The following is a 25,557-nucleotide window of genomic DNA, read 5'->3' as shown; positions in this document are numbered from 1 at the left end:
ACCTGTGCCAAAAGAAACTGAGTCGTGGGAAGTCCAACACCCACCTAGGTACAACTGCTTTGCATAGGCACATGATCGCATATCACAAACGCCTATGGGATCAACACGAGTACAAGCAGCACACAAACTCAAAGCCGCCATCCTCCTCCTGGTCCAGCATCTTCAGCCATATCAACCACTGCTGTCAACCTTGCCCCCTCTCAACCATCCGCCACTCCGTCTCTCGCCTTGAGCAGTTCCCGCTCATCTGCCCACAGTCAGGTGTCTGTCAAGGACATGTTTGAGCGTAAGAAGCCAATGTCAGAAAGTCACCCCCTTGCCCTGTGTCTGACAGCTGGCTTGTCTGAACTATTAGCCCACCAGCTTTTACCATCCAAGCTGGTGGAGTCTGAGGTGTTCAAAACATTTGTAGCTATTGGGACACCGCAGTGGAAGGTACGCGGACAAAATTTCTTTTCACAAAAGGCAATCCCCAACCTGTAATCGATTGTGCAAAAGGAAGTAATGGCATGTCTGGCACACAGCGTTGGGGCAAGGGTCCATCTGACCACTGATACCTGGTCTGCAAAGCATGGTCAGGGCAGGTATATCACCTACACCTGTGTGATGTGAAGATATGGCATCATGCTCTGGTTGCCACCAGTAAAAATAAACTAAACAGTTTGGTGACTTGTCCTTGAGTGTTGAGGTTTCATCAGAGAGGGATCCGAACTAACTGTTGGGACCATCATATGGACCGTTCATGCAGGGAATATGGTTAAAAAAATTAGGAACGAGTCCCCTAGATTCATGGGAGGTTTGTGGAAATCCTGATCATCTGGTGAGGCGGGTAGAGGCCTAAAGTCCAGCCACAGGTCCTTACATAAACATGGAGCGCAAAAGATTGTCGCTGGAGTAGATTAAAGGCTTCCAGGTTAGGTTGTGGGGAGTTCCAGTCCATTATTTGGGTATTTGGAAGTTCCAGGGCCCTGAGAAAGGGTTTAATATCTATATGTGTGGCTATTGAGAAGACCCTTATGGTTCACAATTAAAGTGAAGGGAAATCCCCACCTGTATTTTATATTGTGTTGGCGCAGATGTTCAGTGATGGGCTTGAGGGACCTTCTGGTAGACCTGTATCAGGTTGCCGTGAAACAAAATAGGTTGAGAGGTGTCTTTTAGAGCCCGGAAGATGCTGTCCTCCACTGTGAAATAATGGACTCTGCATAGTAAGTCTCTCGGAGCCTCAGATGCCGCTCACAGTGGACACAGCAATCTGTGTGCTCTGTCCAGAATAATTGGGCTTTCCCCAGTTTCTCCAAAAATAAGATTAAACAATTGAGATAGAGTAGTTATTACATCTTCTCCCTGGGCTCCTGGAAGACCTTGCACTTGCAAGTTGTTTCTGCGGCTGCGATTATCCAGGTCATCCAGTTGTCTCTGGAGCGATGACATGACTTGGGAGTGGTGGAGGAGAGGTGGGTAACCTGAGACTGTATAACGTCCCTCTCATCCTCCAGGTCCGTGACGTGTGGTTTACTTGTTGAACTTCGAATCCCAGCATTTCTAACTTCGATTGGAAGACCGCCTTCAGCTTGTCTAACCTATTAGCTAGGTCTGCTTTCAATTTCAGTCCCACTGCCTCATTTCGTGCGAACAAAAGCCACGCAGGAGAGCACTTAATCAACTGCTTTTTTGAAGTTAATGAGCCAGGGGGGTGGTCGGTGTTTCAACTACTGAATGAAAAAAAGTCAAAGTACCGAATAAACAGGGTAGTTTCATCACAGTCCCTTGCTGTATCCTACGATTTGTAGAAGCCCTCTGATGGTGTCGGGCTGGAGGGCAAGGATTCGTCCCGAGTCTCTGCCACCGCCATTTTGATCTTCGTGGCCTGTGGAATCCCTGAAATATTGAGTCAGGGAGCTTGATTTCATTGAGGGGGTCTTCCCAGATGTTCTATGGGATACACCCTGCTTTTTGGGCTTCCCCACAATAGCTACTAGTCTCCGTTTAAAGTGGATTCTTGTTCGAGTTGTAGGGAGCTGAATTAGTGCACTTCCATTCAGCTCTGTGGTTTGCCACATCCTCCTCCTTCTACACTGAACAAAATTATATATACAAGACTTTTGTTTTTGCCCCCATTTTTCAAGAGCTGAACTCTAAGATTTAAGACTTTTTCTATGTCTCAAATATTGTTTACATATCTGTCAAAATCTGTGTTAGTGAGCACTTCTCCTTTGCCGAGATAATCCATCCACCTCACAGGTGTGGCATATCAAGATGCTGATTAGACAACATGATTATTGCAAAAGTGTGCCTTAGGCTGGCCACAATAAAAGGCCAGTCTAAAATGTGCAGTTTTACTGTATTGGGAGAGTCTGGGGGGTCAAAAAACCAGTCAGTATCTGGTGTGATCACCAATTGCAAGGGGCACTCCCACATGGACCTTTTGGAGGGACTACAACACAAAGTTACAAACCAATGGCAACAAGGTTACAAAGTATGACACTCCTCTACCTACCATATCATACCTCCTCTCTGCCTGGGAGATAATTGAGTCAAATAAGGAGAGAACGCAGATAACTTTTTTGGGGGGGTTTGTAACTATATATTGGGGCTGATGTGAACTGTGGTCATTGCTGCCACCCAGGAGTGATGCGAGTGAGCGCAGGACTTCTCTTTTTGTATTCACTTTTTGTATCACACAGCTTTGTTACAATGCAGCCGCCCATCCCATGTGTTCCCTATTAAGGGTTAATAAGTATATAGGGGTGTATATAAAAAATACCCCTCTTCTTTGCCAGAAGCTCAAGGAAGCAAGGTGAAGGGTCAGTGTAGGACCAGTTTTAGGGGGGTCTGCCTTGACGTTGGCAGGCGGGCATTCCCTCCAATGGCCTTTGGAGTAACTAAATGACCTCCATTTGTCTAAATATACTAAGCGATTAAGGATAGAGCGCAGGTAACTTTTTTTTCTTTGGTTTTTAAATACTGTAATAACTCAATTATCTCCAAGCAGAAAAAAAACAGTTTCCTTAAAACTTTAAAAGTACCCAAAACCACATACAAATCCCCACAATTGTTACATCCTCTAATAGCCCTGATCTGGGTGACCAACATATCCAAAAATCACTTAGATCAGTTCAGGGGTTTAGGAATTTAATGGAGGCCTTAATTTGACCGACCGCCCACGAGGCTCCTGCCTAGAAATAGTTCCATGAGTTTAGGTTGTGCGGTTGGTCTATTTCGGAAAGTCTCAAAACCAAACAAATCCATGAACAGAACCCCCTGGCTCATAGTAGCATTTGTTCCCCTTGTTCATGGGAACAAAACTACCAAATAGCGCTCTACTGGCTGGTCTGGGAAAGGAAGTAGGCATTTGCAAAGTTTGACCGGTGTTCGGGAAGTGTCCGATTTTAGTTCCAGACACTCGGTGACCAAGTCCCTCTGCCTCCTTTCATATGAGCAAGATGGCTGCCATTTCCTCCTGCACGTGGCGTTCGACTATATGAAGTTAATGAGACAGGGGTGGTGAGTGTTCGGTAGTTTCAACTACCGAACAAAAAAAAAGTAAAAGTACCGAATAAACAGGGTAGTTTCATCACAGGGAGTTTTTGCAAAGGCAGCAGATAAGAGAACTGCAGGTTTTACAAGCTGCTTTAGATATTCCCTCAATAAAAAAAAGCATAGGCATGTATGTTTTCATTTGGGAAATATCTACTAATCAGTGATTTTTATTTACCGTATATACTCGAGTATAAGCCGAGTTTTTCAGCACATTTTTTGTGCTGAAAAACCCCAACTCGGCTTATACTCGAGTCAATAGTCTGTATTATGGCAATTTGCATTGCCATAATACAGACTGGGACTGTCAGAGCTGTAACTTACCTCTCCTGTAGCTCCTGTCAGCTCCCTCCTCCTCCGCGCCGTCCGTTCAGCACCTCGGTCAGCTCCCAGTGTAAGTCTCGCGAGAGCCGCGACTTACAGTGTGAGCTGACAGAAGAGCTGAACGGACGGCGCGGAGGAGGAGGGAGCTGACAGGAGCTGCAGGACAGGTAAGTTACAGCTCTGACAGCCTCCCTCTCCCCCCCCACTGAACTGCCAATGCCACTGGACCACCAGGGAAGGAGAGCCCCCCTCCCTGCCATATATCAAGCAGGGAGGGGGGACGAAAAAAAATAAAAAAAATTATAATAATAAAATAAAAAAATAATTAAATTAAATAAATAATAATAAGAAGAAATAATAATAAAAAAATATGAAAATAATTAAAAAAATAATAACATTGCCCACCCCCCAGCAAAGCTCTGCAACACACACACACACTGCACACATACACACACACACTGCACTCATATACACACACTGCACTCATATACACACACTGCACTCATACGCACACTGCACTCATACACACACTGCACTCATACACACACACACACACACAGACACTGCACTCACACACACACACACACTGCACTCATACACACACACTGCACTCATACACACACACTGCACTCATAAACACACACTGCACTCATACACACACTGCACTCATACACACACTGCACTCATACACACACTGCACTCATACACACACTGCACTCATTAACACACTGCATTCATACACACACACGCTGCACTCATACGCACACACTGCACTCATACGCACACACTGCACTCATACGCACACACTGCACTCATACGCACACACTGCACTCATACGCACACACTGCATTCATTATACACACACTGTAAATAAATATTCAATTAGTACATTTTTTTTAGGATCTAATTTTATTTAGAAATTTACCAGTAGCTGCTGCATTTCCCACCCTAGTCTTATACTCGAGTCAATAAGTTTTCCCAGTTTTTTGGGGTAAAATTAGGGGCCTCGGCTTCTATTCGGGTCGGCTTATACTCGAGTATATACGGTAGTTTGTATTTGGGCAGTGGAGTTGCTCTTTAAGTCTCTTAAGGCTATGCTTAATTGATGACATCCAGTGTTTAGCTATATCAGCTATTTGGAATATAGCAATAATTATGGGATTGTTTTTATTTTAGAATCAATTCAGTGGTGAATTTGTTGGAGTTGGATCAAGTAAAACGTACTGGATCCATGGAAAGCCGACTGGTTTTCTTAGAAGAACAGGTGAGCTATTAGGTGGTTTATCCCAGTGCAACATACTACTTTTCTGAACAATTTCAGAATTATAACTCTCAGTGGATATTCAACAGGTTCCATATGATTCTAAATAAAATGTGTTTCTTTTGACTAAACTTAACCTGTAAAATGTTGTATTGTAAAAATCAATTACAAAAAAAGTTTTGCTTAATCATAAATCAGCTTATTAATAATCACAAAACATCAAGCAGGCATTCATAATTATGTATCTATAAAGAAATCCAAATTGACTGCTCTGAAAGATAAATTGCAATAGCATAAAATAAACAAAAATGATTATTAATAAACCTATATATTTGTCTAGAGTCAACATGGGACAGAGTTATATAGCAATCATCTTTACACTCTCTGGAGAAATTCAGTAGGTATTCGCAGAACAGGCAATACCCCTCTTGACCTAGATGAGTGGTCACTTAGCTCTTATTCTTATCTCCAGGAACATTGCTAGTGGGGGAGTGAGATGACTGATGTTGGAGCTCCGAGAGAGTTCTAATTATTGCAATATTTCAGTGTTAGTTCTGGGTTCTCTCTCATATTAAGAGAGAAAAAGCACCTCCCATTATATAATCTGTGACAGTGACACTTTAATGCGGTTGTTTGCATGGGTTGGGCTTAATATAGCAGGTGCAAAATTTATAAATACAGATTTATTTAAATTGCATTTGGTACACCCTTCAGACAACAAAACTACATAATAAGAGGGACCTTGGGACAGTGTTTGTATATTCTTGTTTGTCATTGTATACCTCCATGTGTGTGTAAGATAAAGCATTTTGAATATTTAGCACTTTGGACCATGTTACATGAGCTACATGGTTTACACATTATACACAGGTACCATTTGGCTCTTACTTTGGAACTGTAGACTGCATATAGTGCTGCTTATTATGGCTTACATAGCTGCATTGTTTCCTGGTAATAACCCAGGAGTATGTTTATGTCTAGTGACCTGTGGTGTGCTATTGGTGTTGTGTTCTTGATTTAAATGTATGTAAAACATTTTGTTATAAAATTTCAATAAGCAATTCTTTTTTATTAAATAGTTTAGAAATCAAAGTTAATGTAATACTGTTTTACTTATCACAATGTGATTTTTAGAGCATTTGTTGTAAAGGGTTGGGCTTAGGGCACAGATTTAGGATGCTTTCAGGTGGGGTTAAAGTAAAAATATTCTGGAAGTTACCATAAAATATGCTCTGAATCTTTTAGTCATCTAGCAACACTTCTGCTAACTCAGAACTCTAATATAATTGAACAATGTTACCTTTAATAAATTATATGAATACACTGCTTTACACTAATTAATATATTTATTTTTACATTTAAATTTTAATGTGTATGAAAACTATAGACCAAAATGTTAAATATTTTTTGTTTCATGATTAGACATTGAAATCTGCGAGAGCTTTGAACTGGATTATTAACACACTCCTGGAAAATGGATTTGGTTCCAAGGATTCTGCTCCCGTGATTGGTATGCATGCAAGGACATGCACTTTCAAATATTTGAGTAACAGTAACAGTAACATTTTAATTTATGTTTTCAATTTTATATTAAAGTCGGAGAAGATGAATTTGAACTACTTCAGATAGACTGCTGGTATAAAAAACAAATAAAATAATTATCTTAAACTACATTAATACTGCAAAATATTTGTTAAGAGGTTTACAAAATAACACCTCTATAAAATAATGTTGCCAATCTATTATTATGAGTATGTGGTTTGGTTAAAATAACACCCAGCCTATTGATAATGTGATTCTTTTGTGGCTGATATGTGATTATTTTGTGTATGATAAAATGCAAATATGGCATTGGTATATGCCTATTTGGGCTTCCTGGTGCAAAAACTACAGAGCTGCTATTATTTGTTTTTTTCCTATTCTCAACCATTGCTATTTCAGATCTTTTGACTCCATTGTTTCTTATCTGTCTCATTATTTATTATGTCAGTCCTTAGTTTTCTTGTTACATTAAAACAATAAGCAAGAGATTATTTTTTTTCCATATTTAAAAGTGTATATTAACATGTTAAATTCTACATCTATCACATGCATAATAATTTAAATACATTCAGCTCTTACCTATCAATTCACTAACCTTCGGCACTCTAGATGTTTTGGACTACAACTCCCATGATGCCTCCCATAATGCCAGCATTATGGGTGCAAGAGCATTATGTGGGATGTACTCCACAACATCTGGAGTTCCAAAGGTTGCCTGTCCCTGCACTAGACTGTGCAAAATGGTCATCTCCAAAAACATGATTTACAATTGAAAATGCATTTTTAATCTGTCTTTTTTCCCAGCATAAGTGCAGAGTTTGCATGACACAATGAAAAGACTAGCATTGGCAATTCACAGCTGAAAAACCTTTTGGTCAGACTGAAACATATAACAATAGTGACTCAATCTCTTTAATGTTGTAATGATGTAATATACTGTTTTAGCATTGTTATGGGCACATATGTAGACACATAAAGATCAACCCACAATTACTTACATTCTTTATAAATTTAAAACTGGGGATATCCATTGTCTTTTCAATAAGGATTTATGTACCATGTATATTTATTTAAGTGGGTAAAACATTTATTTGAAGGAAATCCCTAAAAACGTATACATATATTATTAAAGCTGTGTTTTCTCACTCTATTGTTATGATAGTGTCTGCAAAACTGATTGGAGATATGGATGTGACAGATAAAGATGAGTGTCCTCATTCTCAGTGTCATGTAAATGCCAGGAATATATATTACCCAGACTCTAATATTATTCGTTTTCCAGTTCCTGATGAAAAGGTGCCGTGGAAGGTAAGATAATGTCTTATATATCTAGTAGTCTAATGGAACAGAAGTGAAAAAATAAAAAATGATTTTTCCTTATATTAAGTGGCAACATGAATGGGTAGTTACTTTCTCCTCCACAGCTGGGCAGGTGGACTCTGTTTTAAAATCTTTCATCCACCTTAAAACCCTACCCTATGTGAATGCAGCTATGCCCCCCAAAAATTTAAAAATAATAAAATAAAATAAAAAATAATTACACACACAAACATATATATATATATATATTTATATATATATGTAATTTTATTCTAACTGTATTTTGATATTAATATATATATATCTCAAAATACACTTAGAATGAAATTATATATGTTGGAAGGCCAATTGGCCAGAATTTGTGGGAGGAGTTATGTCCCTATATAAACCCTACCCCCCACTTACCTTTGCCGTTCGAGCTGTTTTGACTGTCACCATAGTTACCTGCATTTCCTGTCAGCTGTTCCCGCCAAATTCTGCAGCAAGCAAGCAGTCTCCCTCCAGCAGTACCTACCGCAGACTTCTGGGCTCATCCCCCGCGGCTTTCCCGACTCGCTACCCGGCTGCCGAGCTTCCGGTCACGAGACCGGCACGCAAATGTAAGCTTCAACGTGTAGAATAGCGTTCGGCTATTTCCCACGTTCGGGCTGACCACAGAGTACACACGAATTTCGTTATTTCTTGCGTTATAAAATGTTCCGAACGCTTATACTCACCTTACGTTCGCATGTTTCTCACTTTCGTTAGACGAAACACATATGAACGGCTGGGTCACTAGCATTTCATTTCATTAATCTTAACACACGCGGTCATATTATATTTCTCTCGCACGTTTGGTAGCCGAATGCATAAGGTCTATGCACTGTAAAAATTTTATATTTAAGTATGTTCCTCTATGTATGATTTTATATATCTTAACGGCAATATCTACATTTTCCCTTATTCTAAATGCCATTTTTCACCACACTTTGTCACATTTAATTATGTATATATCCCAGGCGTATTCTCCTAAAGTAACAGTCTCCCCTTTACGGTTAAAGGGCCTAGCCCCACAAAACCTCTTAAAGTTATCAAACTCCACGCTCACTTTTCCAGTAGCTCTTATTTTCAAATCTCTGTTTATATTGTAATACTATACTCAGGTTCCTTAATCTTAAAAAATGTTTAGGTTGTACTACTTATTTTGTCAAGAAGACTCCAGGAGGTGGTTCCAGTATTCAGTATCACGGTATCAGGTAAATAAGGTTAAAAAGTTTACGTTTCTTCTGAGGGTTCCTCAGACCTAGAGTGTTCACCGTGGTACGTCAAGGAGACACAGTACGATGCCTCAAACTTTCTCACTTAAAGAGAGTAGACAACCATTTTGTACTCTCTTTGCCTTCTACCAAGACTAATCACTCTGCCTATCCCACTATCATTCCCCTCTTCCCTACCGAGAATTTGTGGTGCCCTGTACATGTTTTGGATATGCTCCTGGTTTCTCACCTCACGCACTCACCAGATACTCCACTACTTCTACTCCAAGGACACCCACTCACCACAGCTAAATTTATGTCACACATCAGAATTCTACTGTCTAGGTTAGGCTACAACCCAGCTTCCTTCTCTGGTCACTCATTTTGCATCGGCGCAGCATCATCAGCCTCTAGCACTAACACCCCAGTACACATCATTAAGAGGCTGGGACGCTGGAAATCCTCAATATACAACTCCTACATCCCTCGACCAGAAAGGGAGCTCAGGCAGGCTTTCAGAAATCTCGCAGTTTAAACTTGCAATAAAGTGTGTTTTCTTTGAATTGCTTTTTGCCCTCTTTTTTACAGGCTTACTCGTACGTTGGTTTCGGCACACCTCAACCAACTTTGCTCCTCCTCTACATTCCATTAAACATAATAGAGATTCCGAGCACAAGTTGGAAGGCCAATTGGCCTGAATTTGTGGGAGGAGTTATGACCCTATATAAACCCTACCCCCCAACTTACCTTTGCCGTTCAAGCTGTTTTGACCCCACCCACCTACACCCTCCTTTATACATTTCTCTTTGTGGGCCCTCTTTTTTACAGGCCTACTCGTATGTTTGTTTCGGCACACCTCAACCAACTTTGCTCCTCCTCTACATTTCATTAAACATAATAGAGATTCTGAGCACAAATTATATATATATATATATATATATATATATATATATATATATATATATATATAGTGTTAATACAATGTTAAACAAAAATCTGCACACCAGTCAAGCCATAAGACTTTTCCCACAGAAATCCCAAATCTGCAGTGATGTTACAACCGCAAAGGATTCTGGGTGGGCATATGCAAATTAGTCTAACAAAGAACCATATTTTTGCCTCATTCCATTTTAAACATGGATTCCTTTTAATCTGTGTTTGCAGTATACAACTGCTTGGAACACAATCTAGGAAAAGATGTAAAACCAGTGAACCACTCAAGGACAGCTGTTTCGTTGTTAAGCAACTCATCAGCATGAGGTTGGTTACTGGTTTATCTATCTATGTATATATAAATAAATAAAAATAATATTATATATGTATATCCATATACAAAATTACATAAATAATTTCATAAATATGCACGTAGACTTCAAATATATAAATATGTATATATACTTCTATTCTATGTGCATATTTATGTAATATTTTTACATAAATAAGTAATTTTATTGATTGCAATTTGAGGGACCTGCCTGACAACCCAGGCCAAAATTCCAGAGAAGTTAATTTGCTAGCACTGTATTTAACCCTGTAACTTTATATGACACCCTGAAACCTGTACATGGGGGTACTATTTTACTCTGGAGGCTTCGCTAAACACAAATATTAGTGCTTCAAAACAGTAAAACATATCACAGCGATGATATTGTCAGTGAAAATGACTTTTTTTGCATTTTTCACACACAAACAGTATTTTTACTGATGATATAATTGTTGTGATATGTTTAACAGTTTTGAAACACTAATATTTGTGTTCAGCAAAGTCTCCAGAATATAACAGTACCCCCCATGTACAGGTTTTCTAGTGTTTTTGAAAGTTACAGGGTCAAATAAAAGGGTCAAATTTTTTCACATTGAAAATTGCCAGGTTGGTTGCGTTGTCTTTGAGAGCATATCGTAGCCCAGGAATGAGCATACCATTTGCAAAAGAAGACAACCCAAGGTATTGCACATGGGGTATGTTCAGTCTTTTTTAGTAGCCACTTAGTCACCAACACGTCAAAGTTAACATTAATATTTTTTTTTGCATTTTTAACACAAAAACAAATATAAATGCTAACTTTGGCCAGTGTTTGTGACTAAGTGGCTGCTAAAAAAGACTGGACATACCCCATTTTAAATACTCCAGGTTGTCTACTTTAAAAACAAATATGTACATGTGAGGTGTGATTCAGAGATTTATGACAGAGAACAGTGTTACAATGTCACTATCGATAAATTTTAAAAATATATATTTTGTAACAGCAATTTCCTATTTGTACTTATAGCCCTATAACTTGTAAAAAAAAAAAAAAAGCAAAAAGGCCCATAAACACTGGGTGTTTTTTTTTTTAATAAATATTTTATTATTTTCCAATATTAAATCAACAAGACATAAACAGAAATACATTCACGTGCATACATACAGAGCACAAGGTGTTAATACTATATATCTTAGGGGATTTTTAACCACAGGAGAAACATTTTAATCTATTTAGCAGTTTTTTTTTAGTTTTTTTATAAAATAGATAAGTAAAAGATTTTTCAAGTAAAAGTAAAAAAAAACATTTTTTTAAATTTTTCATCATATTTTAATTTTTTTAAGTAAATTATATGAAATTATACAAATAATGATATGTAAAGAAAGCCCTTCTTGTTCTGAAAAATATGTAATTTGTATGGGAACAGTAAATGAGAGAGAGAGGAAAATTACAGCTAAACACAAACACCACAAAAGTGTTAAAACAGCTCTAGTCCTTAACGTACAACATGGCCAAAACAGCGCGGTCCTGAAGGGGTTAAAGAAGCAATGCAATAAATAATTGCAGCAAACATTTTCCATAGCAATTAGTTGGTTCTGTGACTATTTCCTTCTAGTTTTCTCTTTAGGCTAAAGTACCTTCAGAAAAGAGTATGAGTCATGAAATTATTTTTGCCAACTCTGTACGGATCCTAAATCTGTTCTGGCACATCAATTCTATTGTCTAGACACAAAGAGAATTTTCCATCAGTGTGTTGAAGCATGACCATATATTTATATCACTTCTCAATTATTTTCCTCCAGGAAACGTTGTCTGGCAAGATGCAAAAAGCTCTTTTAAAAGCATATGCCATTTTTAATTAGATTTATAATGCTTCCCTAATGATACAGCTACCATTTTAAATTATAGAGCAGCGGTTCCCAAACTGCGTGCCACATCACCCCGGGGCGCCGCAACAGGCATATAGGGGCGCCCCAAAATGTTTCCCCAGTGCTGTGATCATGTGATCATAGCACCGGGAACCGTACCTTACTCTCCCCTGCAGGCTCTGCAGGACAGGAGGGGAGATCAAAGATCTCTCTCTGGCCCGCTAGCAGTGTAATACTGCAGCCAGCACGGGAGGGAAGGAAGACCAGGGGGAGCTCTAACCTGCAGCTATGCCGGGTTCTCCTCTTGCAAGCTCGGAGCATTGCTGCGGTTACCACAGCAATGCTCAGAATCTTGTGAGAGGGAACTCTAGCTTCTGGAGCTGCAAGAGTTCACTTTCACCACTGGGACCACCAGGACCACCAGGGATTGCCTTGCACTGTCCCCCCTCCCAGGCAATGGTAAGAAAGGAGGGTGGGATATAATTATTTTTTTTTTAAATAAAAAAAGTTTATATTTATTAATTCCCCCCCTACACACACACACTGCCCCTCCATACACACACTGCCTCCCCATACACACACACACTGCCCCCCCATACACACATACACTGTCCCTCCATACACACACACTGCCCCCCCATATACACACTGCCCTTCCATACACACACACTGCCACCCATACACACACACTGCCCCCCCATACAAGCATACATACTGTAACCCTCACACACACACTACACTGCCACCCCTCAAACACACTGCCCCCCCACACACAGTATGCCCCTCACAGACACTGTCCTCCCCCACACACACTCTGCTCCTTATACACACACACACTGTACCACTCAATAAACACACACTGCCCCCCACACACACACTGTACCTACCAAACACACTGCACCCTTAAAGCACACACACAGACACACACACACACACTACATCTGTCACAAACAGAATGCACCCCGTATACACATTGCACCCCTCACACAAACACACACATACTGCACTCTTCACACACACACACTTAACCCCACACATATTGCACCCCTCACACACACACATACATTGCACCCATCAAATACACACAAACACACACACACTACTAAACCTATCCCTTACTATAGCCCCTATCCCGGCAGACCCCAGGTAAGTTGTCAAACTGTTCTTAAACAGTTTGACTACTTACCCTGGGAGGGCACCAGTGCACTCCTGGCACCATAACCACTACATAGTAATGGTGGCTATTGTGCCTGGATTGTTTCTTTAAATAATCTACCTGTGCCCTTACTGAGATTAGGTTCTGGATTCGCACTTGACAGGAAAACATTTCTGCTGCGGCCCAGTACATTTATACATCCTAGAAAATGTTTTTACTTGGGCGCCTTGGAAAAATATTGAAATATTAAGGGCACCTTGAACCTAAAATGTTTGGGAATCACTGTGATAGAGGAAAGATACCTTGCAGAAGTTATAGCAAATACATATATTTTTCAATAAATTTAAGATATGTGGTCCTTCTCCTCACCTGTCAATCAATTTCACAGAATAACAAAGGTATGTCATGTTTTTTCCAAGAAATGAGTCAGAGTAAAGAGTAGGACATCCATCCTACTGGTTCCTCCACTGTATCATATCATTAATGGTACTTGTGCTTTAAATACTGAGATTATTATCTGGTACCTATGTCTTCCTCTTTTTATGAAGAGATTAACTAGTGCTACTCTTTTTAGTCATTGAGGCAAGCAATGTTAAACAGGCAAGTGGGAAGTAGATATAGGTGGGATTGAGGGAGTATATCATTACATTAGTGTTTACCTTTTGATCCAGTTTTATTGTGACACTGTCAATGCTATCAAAGCAGTAAGTATTAAATTAATGTTTCCTAAAGAAAGCAATAATATAATTTATCACTATAATAAATTTTTATTCTGTATAAAAATTGTATTACTTAAAATGGACCAGTGATAACATGTTCATTTTAAATAACACTCCATGAAAGCAGTGCCTGCTTTTTTGGTTTCTCTTGCTTTGGCATTCCCGATACAAATATGTAAAGGAGTTGCTTTGAACTTGTTGCCCACATTCTGCCCACATTCCTATTTAGATATCATGCCTGTGACGAGACCAATCTCGCCACTGTGCATTGGAGGAGCCTGGTTGCCTGCCTGCTGCCTTTTGACTATGGACCGGCATTTAAATACTTTATTTTCCTATGCAGAAAGGTCTATTCATGTATTTCTGCTCTGGCATTCGGTAGATTCTCGGATTTACTGAATGAACTTATTTAAGCCAGATAGCTATGCCATGGAGCTTATTCGTGTAATAAAAGACTCCATGGCAATTGAACTGTATGTGTGTGGTCTGAGAGCCATTCAGTAATCATGTGCACTCAGATCTAAGCTATCTGGGGATATGTTGCATGTCTGTATTCAGGGGCGGACTGACAGGTCGGGGACATCGGTCATGGACCGAGGGCCCGAGGCAGTCAGGGGCCCGGCAGCACAGACATGATCTGGCTGAGGAGATCAGAGATCTCCTCAGCCAGAACAACATGATTTCTCCTTTATTCCAGTGATATGCTGCAGGGCCCCTGCAGCATATCACTTTGTAGTTATCCCCCTTCCTCCCTCACCCGTTTTCCCTCTCTTAGGGAGACCTGGCAGTGAGTATTCAGTTCTTGCTGCCAGGTCTCCAGCCGTGCGGTGCTGTGTGAGGAGGAAGAGGCGGGGCTAGGAAGTGACATCACTTCCTGCCCTGCCTGAAGAGGAGCTGCAGCAGCCTGGCAGACAGCTCAGGTAAGCTTTTTATAGATTATTGTCTGCAAATCCTCATTCAGCTCAGCACCACCTGCAGTCTCCCTGCACCCACCACAGCCCCCAGTACCTACCTCTGCTCCCACTTCAGCCCCCCTGTACCCACCTTAGCCCCCCAGTACCCACCTCAGACCCCCTGCTCCTACCTTAACCCCCCTGAACCCCCCAGTACCCACCATAGCTACCCCAGCTCCTACCTCAGCCCCCCTGAACCCACCTCAGCCCCCCCGAACCCACCTCAACCCCCCCGAACCCACCTCAGCCCCCCTGAACCCACCTCAGCCCCCCTGAACCCACCTCAGCCCCCCAGAACCCACCTCAGCCCCCCTGAACCCACCTCAGCCCCCCTGAACCCACCTCAGCCCCCCAGAACCCACCTCAGCCCCCCAGTACCCACCTCAGCCCCCCAGTACCCACCTCAGCCCCCCAGTACCCACCTCAGCCCCCCAGTACCCACCTCAGCCCCCCAGTACCCACCTCAGCCCCTGTACCCACCATGGCCCCCCAGTTTCCACCTCGGCCCCCCAGTACCCACCTCGGCCCCCCAGTACCCACCTCGGCCCCCCAGTACCCACATCAGCCCCCCAGTACCCACATCAGCCCCCCAGTACCCACATCAGCCCCCCAGTACCCACATCAGCCCCCCTGTACCCACATCAGCCCCCCTGTACCCACATCAGCCCCCCTGTACCCACATCAGCCCCCCTGTACCCACATCAGCCCCCCTGTACCCACATCAGCCCCCTGTACCCACCTCAGCCCCAGTACCCACCTCAGCCCCAGTACCCACCTCAGCCCCAGTACCCACCTCAGCCCCAGTACCCACTTCTGCTCCCTGTACCCACCTCAGCCCATCAGTACCCACCTCAGCCCCCCCGTACCCACCTCAGCTCCTCCTCCACACACCACATCTCCCCTTGCATCCACCTCAGCTCCCTGTCTTCCTGCACCCACCTCAGCCTCCCTGTTCTAACCACAGCTACCTCTGCACCTACCTCAGTTCCCATGCATTTACCTAAGCCACCATTCCTCCTTACACTCAGCCCAGGATCTACCTGTCCCTGTGCCCACCTAATTCCCTATGCACCCACCACAGCCCCTATGCCACCTCGACCTACCATAGCTCCTATGCCTTCCAGTACCCACTACAGTCACTATGTCCCTCCCTGTGCCCACTACAGCCTCTATGTCCCTCCCTGTGCACACAACAGCCCCTTGTCTACCCGCACCCACCACAGCTCCTTCTGCACACATCACATCTCCCGCTGCACCCACCTCAGCTCTCCCTTTACCCACTTTAGCCTCCTGTCTCCCTGCACCAACCTCAGCCCCCCTGCACCCACCACAGCTCCCCCTGCACCCACCTCAGCCCTGTCTGCATCCACCACAGCTGCTCCTGAACCCACCTCATTCCCCCCTGAACCCACCTCAGTCCTCTGCACTCACCTCAGCCACCATTCCTCCCAACACTCACCCCAGGATCTACCTATCCATGTTCCCACCACATCCCTTCTGCCACCTCTAACTACTATAGTCCCTATCCCTTTCAGTACCCACCACAGCTCCTATGTCCCCTCCTGCGCTCACCACAACCTCTATGTCCCACCTCATAATCTGTCCAGTCCCACCCCCATCTAAGTCCCCGAGCCGCCCCGTGCCCACTTCAGTCCCTGTGCCTCACAGTGCCCACCACAGCCCCTGTGCCTCCCTGCACCTATTTCAGCATCTATCCCCCCGCGCACACACTACAGCCACTATCCAACTTATACACAGTAGTGCCTCTATTATCCAAACACGCACACACTACAGCCTCAGTAACCACCAGATGCCTACTACAGATTCTATCCCACAGACACTGCAACACAGCCAGCCATCTCTACTCACATAATGCACTGCAAATCGCCCCATTCACACACGCAAAAACCCACAAGGAGCCTCACTGTATAGACACAATCCCACAAGCAGCATCCCCCCACACATACAAAACCACATGCTGCCTCCCTACACGTACAAATCACAAACAGCATACCCACCATTGCAATACTGCACACACATACATCACTTATATAGCACCAACATATTCTGCAGCGCTGTACAATAGGTAAAACAAGAGAAACGATTAATATAACACTTTGACATACAGGAACACAACATCACTAGCAACATCCCCACACACACAACCCCACAAGTAGACTCCAAACACATGTGGCTACTTGTATGGTTGTACATGTTGGGTTGCTGCTTGTGATGGCCTCAGCAAAAGTGGTGAAGAAGTGTGTTATTAAATTTGCTTTATTTCTTTATTTTCAAGGAACACTATAGTCACCCAGACCACTTCAGCTCAATGAAGTGGTCTGGGGGCCAGGTCCCTCAGGTTTTAACCCTTCAGATGCAAACATAGCAGTTTCAGAAAAACTGATATGTTTACATTTGGGGATAATCCAGCCCCTAGTGGCTGTCTTCCGGACAGCCACTAGAGGCGCATCTGCGACGCTGAGACGCATTCCGCCTCCATCACGCAGAGCGTCCATAGGAAAGCATTGAGAAATGCTTTCCTATGGATACTTTTAATGCGCGCGCTGGATTAAGGAAAGTGGCTGAAGGCGTTTTTAACCCCATTCAGTGCCACGGGAGGGGGACCCTGAGGGTGGGGGCACCGTCAGGGCACTATAGTGTCAGGAAAACCGATTTGTTTTCCTGACACTATAGTGATCCTTTAATTGCTGGGAAGGCACGCCAGCAAGGGTTACTCCATCTAAGAACAGTGTTTATTAATACACTGTTTTTGGTTGTATTAACTCCTTAAATGTAAATCTGGCCATTTTTGTGGGCTCTGTTAGTGTGGGAGTCAGGGCTGTGTGGCTCTCACACAGCCATTATGTGTGCTGGGCAGCCTACACATAATATATGTGTAAAAGCAGCAGAAAGAAGGGTGGGGGGAGAGTAGCAGAGGACTAGAAAACCTTGTACCAGGACCAAGAGGGGGGGCCCTTGATCACCCACTGCCCGAGGGCCCTGTGAGTGGTTAGTCCACCCCTGTCTGTATTTTATGTAATACATGTAACCTTGTGTATTTTATTGTATTTTACTGTCTTTTTACTGCCATGTGCTTAATGAAGTTTTGCCTCTGTCCTTGGAGATAATTGGATTACTTCCCAATTATCTCCAGGATAGAAGACTATGTGGAACTGGTTTTGGGCAGAAAAGCCATGCTTCATTTGGTCACAAAGGACTACGATCTATCTTTTGAACCACTGGACCAATTTGTATGATTTTGACGTATGTTTGTATTTGGAGTATGCTGATTCTGAAAATTTTATGTGAATGTGATGTATACTTTTAAAGTTATGAATAATGTGGAAAAATTGTATTTCTCTGCCTGTGATAATTACATTACCCATTGTGTAAGGTAATTGTATCACAGGCAGAGGGGAGGGTTTTGTGTGGGAGTGTCTGAGTGTATTGTATGTGTTTATTGGTTGTTTTACAAAACCCTGTGGGTGGTACTAATGTGTATATTAGAACAATAAACCCACAGCTCTGTCTGTTCCTGCTTGACCCACAAAATGGAGTCTTGTCTCGTTCTTGGGGGGATTTATTGTATGCTGTTCCAGTTTGACTGCTAGGAGTGTAAACCTATTCGTATGGTTTTTCCTATTCGGCTGTTTACAGCATTCATATGGTTCCGGTTTGCCTGTTTACGGCATTCATATGCTTCTCCGGTTCGGTGGATTGGTGTCTACAGTAGCTGCCTGTATATCTGGAAGGGAATATCTCCTAAATGGCTTTTAACCCCTTTTATGCCTGGGGGTGCCGTTACAATGCCCTATGAGGCTCTTGTCTTCATGTGAAACATGCTTTAAATAGGTGCTAAATTCAATCTGTTATGCCACCCTCCATTGATTATGACACCCTATAACTCATTTGCAATTATTTTTTCTGTTTTATAAGCAGCAGTACTCCTTTTCTTATTTTGTCTTAAACAGTTCTTTTATTTGTATTGTGATGTATGTCGATTGTTGTTATGATATCAGAATGTATGAAACAGTTAAGGTTAATGGAGTAGGAAGAAGAGTTTGAAGGAGCATTGATGACCTCAGCCAATCCTATGTTTTCCAATAAGAAAGCAATGGGAGGCTAGTGCACTTGCATGGCACAGCATGGCCTGGATGAAAGTGGTTTGGGTGCTTATAGTGTCCCTTTAAGATCTTAATAAGTTTTGTTTTCTAAGTTACAGTACTACCTGCCCAGTTGCAGTACTTGGCAAAATATGTGACATGCATACAAATACCCAATATAATTGTATATATTTATAATAAATAACATGTATTGTTTTTATTGAATTGTATTCTGTTTTTTTTTTGCAAGGTGGAATTTAGTATTTACAATCCTCCCTTCTATACAGCTGTTAGAAGAAATAAACCTTCTTATGACCCTTATACAAAGTAAGCGTTACTAAATTCTTTGAATGTATACACTTTTCATCAGCACATTCAAGAAATCAATGTCAGTATTTTTGTCGCCTTTAGCTCTCTGGAATCACTTTTAAAAATCAAATATAACATCATGGATGGATGCATTAATCGTCAAAGCTATTGTGATACATATGTGGTAGAAGATGGACTGCCATTGTAAGTATTGTAAATACTCTGCATATGTATTCCCAAGATATTTCTGTAACAAAACTAAGATAATGTAATGGTTTATTTTTGAAAATGTGAATTGTAGTAATCTGACTTTTTAACAATTACATTGCAATGGATAGTTTAAAATAACTACTTGATTGATGTGGAAATTATTTAAAATAGATCTTGTAGTATAGAGATGTCCCGAACAGTTCGCCGGGAACTGTTCGCCAGCGAACATAGCTTGTTCGCGGTCGCCGCGGTGGGCGAACATATGTGATGTTTGGTCTGCCCCCTATTCGTCATCATTGAGTAAACTTTGACCCTGTATCTCACAGTCAGCAGACACATTCCAGCCAATCAGCAGCATACAGGGCTGACGTGACTGCTAGGAGGTGCTGGTAGACAGAAAGAAACCCACAGAGGGGCAGGGGAAGAGGAACAAGAGTCACACAAAGGGGGTAAGTGACAAAGAGACCAAAATTTGCTAGGGGGATAAATAGACATATAAGGAATGGTGGGGTACAAAAAGATACACTGGGGCTGCGGGTACTAAGCGGCTGTCATGCCCGTTACCAGTAATTCCTGTCTCTTCCGGGTTGACGGAGTTTAGCCACACCCCCTCTCTGACGCGGTCTCATCACGCTACATAATGCGACCGCGCCAGACACAAGACGCTGGAATAATGAACGGCGTACCGCGGAACTTAACCAGCTGAAATTCTCTCTCTACAACTTACCTGTGTATGGAATCGGACTGAAACTCGTCTAACCGCCTTCTCCTCTCCTCGACCACGGCTTGTATCTGACTCCTCTCGTCCTGTCTCCCAAAGAGCCTCCCTGGAAGGGAACTTTGGAACCAAACTTCAACCTCAGGAAGCTAAGTTAATCGTTTCATCTGTTATACAAACTTTTTCTCTCAAAGACTCCTGAGCACTCATCCTTAGGTCTGCTCTCAAGTCCTCCAATCAATTCTGCTGTAACCTGCTCACTAAACTCTCAGGCTCCAGCTGATAACGTATCCTGCTAGCTTAAAACCTTATTCAATTCACTGTTGTTTTAAATCTTCATTATAGCTTCATTCAATTAACTTAGTTCTTGCAAAAGCAAATATACTTGATTGCAATAAGGAAGTCGCTTACCAATATTGAAGTATTTAAAGATACAGTACCTATATTCTCATTCAACCGAAATAAATAAAGATACAGTACCCATATTTCTTATATTGAATTGCCAGTTCCTATATTATTCTCTATAAATCTAATTCTTCAACTAAATCCAAGAAATCTGCAGTTGAGCTCCATCTCAATCTATGTAAACGTGACAGCGGCACACTGAGTGATGGAATGGTGACAAAGAGACACACAGAGGGTCTGGGGAGGGCAAATATATACTCATAAGCGCTGTGGGGACAGAGAGACAGACAGAGGGGTTTGGAGACAAAAAAAGGACACAGAGGGGCTGGTCTGACAAAGAGGAATACAGGGGTTGGAGGGAAAAGAGATGCATAAAGGGGTTCGAGGAGAGAAAGAGAGCTACAGAGGGGCAGGGGAAGGGAAACAAGTGACACACAAATGGGTTGAGTGACAGAGACCCAGAGGTGCTAGGGGGACAAACAGACACAGAGGTGCTAGGAAAAGCAAATAGACACACAAAAAGACTGGGTCGGGACAAGAAGACACAAAAAGGGTTTGGGGGGAGAAACAGATTTATTAAGGTGTTGGGGAGAAACAGAGGGGCTGAGGAAGGGCAAAAATAGACACACAAGGAGCTGGTAGAGAATGGTAGAGAATGAGACCCACAAAGAGACTTGGAGAAGAGAGAGACACAAAGTTGGCAATTAAATTTTTTTGTGTTGGGAGGGGGGCACAAGTAGCTGGTCTTGTCTAGGGCATGAAATAATCTTGCACCAGCCCTGTATGGATATGAATACTAATGTGTTTACATCCATGTGTCATAACTGTCACTTTCAAATGATAATTATGGATATATCCTCTGCATTGTGTATCTGTGTATCTTTTTCCTGGAAGAACTTTGATTATGCATAAAAGTACTAAGCATGGGGCGGGGCCTGACAGCCAAGGTGGCCGGTCGAGGATTCTGAGAGCTCCTGGTCTAAAGGGCGCAAACACGCTAATTTAGAACAAGATATTGGCTCCAACAGCCCGGGAGGCTCGGAACCTGAAGCGGAATCAAGCGGGGACTACTGCAACCGGCCATGCGGCCTACTGCGGAGCGGAGCCTAGAGCCTGGTGGAGGCGGCCGATCCCCTGGCGCGGGACACGTTCACACCCGAGAGCTCACTATAGCCCTGCTGCCCCCCCCCTCCCCCGGACCGGCGGGGGTTATCCCGGTCCACACTGGGGACGACTATCCCCACAAATCAGCATGTACCCAAACGGACCCGAGACACCCCTGAAACTGCTGTCACAGAAGCACCCACAAACCCCAGGGCGCCCAGAGGGAACTCAAGCCCAGAACATACTGCATACGCTGCAAGGCTGGACGCGATCCTCCAGGCGTTCTGGGATGAGCTGGAGCGGCGCATGCAGCAGAACGCCATACTTAAACAAGGCACCTGCTCAATACAGCACCCACATGGAGCGCATAAAATGGCCGCCGCGAGTCGACCTCGGCACCAGGAGAGCCTGCGACAACGACCAACCCCACACGCTAAACAGCGGGCTCGCATATACGATCGAAACGGCAGACTAACCCCTGGACGGAACACTCGACAGGACCGAACACATACCCGATCCATGGTCCACCGCGGAAAGCGAGGCTCTTCCACATGCCGACCCGGCAAAGACCCACAAGCGGAGGTGCAGAGGCGGGAACCGCCATGGATCAAGCCCACGCCTGACAAGCTGCAGAGAGACCAAAGACTGGGAGCCAAACAACACTGCCTAGTATCTGGACCCCAAAGCTTGGCTTGCCCCAGTGCGGGCAGGGACTGTGCCCTACCGATACAAGGCATAGGGTGACTGTGGACTGTACAAAGAGTGCACCAGGGGGATCCATCAGCCTTATTCGGCTAGGTGCGAGCTAACTGCCTTACTACCCCTGGATGCCACCAGTCTTGATGAGCCCAGCAAGGTCTCTTGGTAATGTACCCAGTGTACGTTAATATACCACTTCAGCACAACCAATGACTCTATGTACCAATTTATGTCTGCTTAACTTGAGTGCCCTTGTTTGCCCTATTCATCACCAGTGTGGCTCTTGTAATCTACACTAGTTTACATATATGCCCCGGTCAGTTATATGCCTGTTCCCAGTTTCTAGCTTGTTCCCCTATTGTAAAGCTGAACCTAGTTTCAGAAAAGAGCACTAGCTCACCGTCAGGCGCGGCCTGAGAGGCTGCTGTGTGGCACATACTATTCCACGAGGGGTTTGTTTTATTATTTTATTCTATCTTCGTTTATGTTTAAACTTTTTGATGTATGCCTATAGCTTATATGTTTGACTCAAAGACGACACAACTACACGCCACATTACTGGCAGCAACGCCCACTCAATCAACAGGCTCACTGACACTGCGGCGATGGCCCATCACATAGGTGCAGCTGACTTTAACTGAACCTGTTCCTAATTGAACACCCAGAACTTACCCATCAGACACGACAACCGGCCAACAAACGCGACAGGCGTAATAGAACTCTGCAGCGACCACCTGGTAGCATTATCTCTCGCCTTTAATATTACCTTTTGTCTACATCAGGTCCTCATCCTTTTCTTGCCATGCGCGGGACGCAGGACAATGACTAGCAGGTCTATATTACCCAAGATTTTCGGCAGTAACTACTCGCCCATAAACGCGTTCAACCCACGCTGACACCAGTACAAATCCTAGCCTAATCACACGTTAACAGTCACAGACAGACACGACCCATATAGTGTTAAGTACATAATCTGTGCTAAGTTTCTTGCAAGCATGTTTATTATATTATAAAATTTGTGCAGTACTAACTCATGCCATATATTGTTTAATCCTGAATTGCTGGTATCTGCTGTTGTGGCAATATCGGCACGCATGTACCCTCGATGCACAACAAAAATAAAGAATTTAAAAAAAAAAAGTACTAAGCATAAGTGTTAACCAGCTAGATATTTTCTATATAGTTATACTCACAGTAAGACTACCATGTAACATATATAAAAATGCATGGTAAAAATGGATATCTAATAACATTTTATTCTGCAAATGGCAGCTATCTTCTCTAATGCATGCACAAATTAATGACACTTGTTTCCAGAAAAAAATAAATGTTATAATAAGTAGTATATTATGCCAAATCATCATTTTAGTATAGTCCCTACACCTGCAATCAGAAGACTCACATGCACATCATCTGATCTTGTGACTTCTAGATCTACAGTTTTACAGAAAACAGTTTTGTTTTTTCCATTCTACTCCTTGTTTGGAGTAGGTGAAGGAGTGGTGCTAAACCTAAATCCTTAGTCGATGTCAAGCTGCCGTAGCCACCTATACCATCCAGTTAATATAATAATACTTTTTAGTAAACTATCCTGCCATTTAGTGTACTCAACAGTAGCAATCCAAAAGAACATATTAAAAGTATCACAATGCAAAGATTTCAACATACCTTTAATTTACATATCTGGAAGAAACATCTACCTAGAATAGCATTAAGGACCCTTCACAGACTACCAAACCAAGGAGGCCTAAGGGCCCATGAAACCTAAAACTACTATACAGCATCTCAAACTCTGTTTACACTCCACACAAAATGTTTTTTCCAAATGTGTCATCAACTAGAGCAGGCATATATAACTCCCTATACAGATGCTCAACTGATCTGGAAACCGCATTAACTCAGCCCTCCTTTGACACTAGCTCTGGCAATCTCCAAGCTGGTCATCCACACCTGGAGACAAAAAAAACGTTCCCTCGCACCGGTCCTTCACCAGAAACCGTGGCAACATGCATGTAAATCCGCAATGAGTAATCTAATACAATATAACAATATTTTTCCTTTAGTATTGAAATATATCCAGAACAAGAACATCCTCCAATTGCATAAACTACAACAACATGTCAATCCATAATAATCATCATTCATTAAAGTCTGTTTAGATTCTTCTTCTTGTATAAAATCACTTTCTACATGCTACAAAGCTCTGATACTCCCAAATTCAGAAGCCATCTTTTATCAACAAATGAGAAGAAAAGTGGCTGAAATGTATTGTGTCACAAATATACACACACTCTTATTTAAAATATTACATTTGTGTATTGAATTATATTTTTAAAAAATCATAATACAATAACCACACATAATATAAGACCATGAATCTACCTTATTTTCCTTATAAAATACATATAGCCTAAGTAAAACTGTTATATCAAGGTTACAGTCTCAAAATCAACATTTAGTTCATAAGGGACTAAAGTCTCTAAATTAAAAATTAATTTAATCTAATTTCGGAAGGAGCCCCCCCCCCCCCCCAATGTCCTTGGACTAATTGCATCCCATAAAAAGTCATCCCATATTGTGGTGTCTTAAAAAATGCAACAATATACTGTGGTTTCTATAGCCCTTTGATATTTTATATATGTTCCTGTATACTTGTTTGTTAGGCATCTGAATGTTCTACCCACATATTGATACCCACACGGACATGTTATAACATATATCACATTCTTGGAACTGCATGTTATAAAGGAACTAGTCGTATAGTTTTGTTTAGTAAAATGTGTTTCAAATCTTTTTCTTTTTCTTTAATATTGTTGTTAAAATACCCATTGTATGGGCTGTGGTATA

The 25,557-nt window shown here is 42.4% G+C and overlaps 1 protein-coding gene across 1 annotated transcript in view; it reads left to right on the top strand.

Annotated features, from left to right (window-relative positions):
* TRPM2 (transient receptor potential cation channel subfamily M member 2) overlaps nt 1–25,557 on the top strand; it is a 302,532-nt gene that overhangs the window by 237,336 nt on the left and 39,639 nt on the right. Inside the window, exons 25-29 of the mRNA XM_063430124.1 lie at nt 5,041–5,128; nt 6,548–6,635; nt 7,830–7,975; nt 19,516–19,592; nt 19,677–19,778. Of these exons, the coding sequence (XP_063286194.1) occupies nt 5,041–5,128; nt 6,548–6,635; nt 7,830–7,975; nt 19,516–19,592; nt 19,677–19,778 (501 nt within the window). The remainder of the gene's footprint in view (nt 1–5,040; nt 5,129–6,547; nt 6,636–7,829; nt 7,976–19,515; nt 19,593–19,676; nt 19,779–25,557) is intronic.

This window comes from Pelobates fuscus, chromosome 8 (assembly GCF_036172605.1).
Source record: "Pelobates fuscus isolate aPelFus1 chromosome 8, aPelFus1.pri, whole genome shotgun sequence".
Classification (NCBI taxonomy): Eukaryota; Metazoa; Chordata; class Amphibia; order Anura; family Pelobatidae; genus Pelobates; species Pelobates fuscus.
The sequence above is the reverse complement of the archived record's forward strand: the minus strand, read 5'-3'. Positions and strand labels throughout refer to the sequence as shown.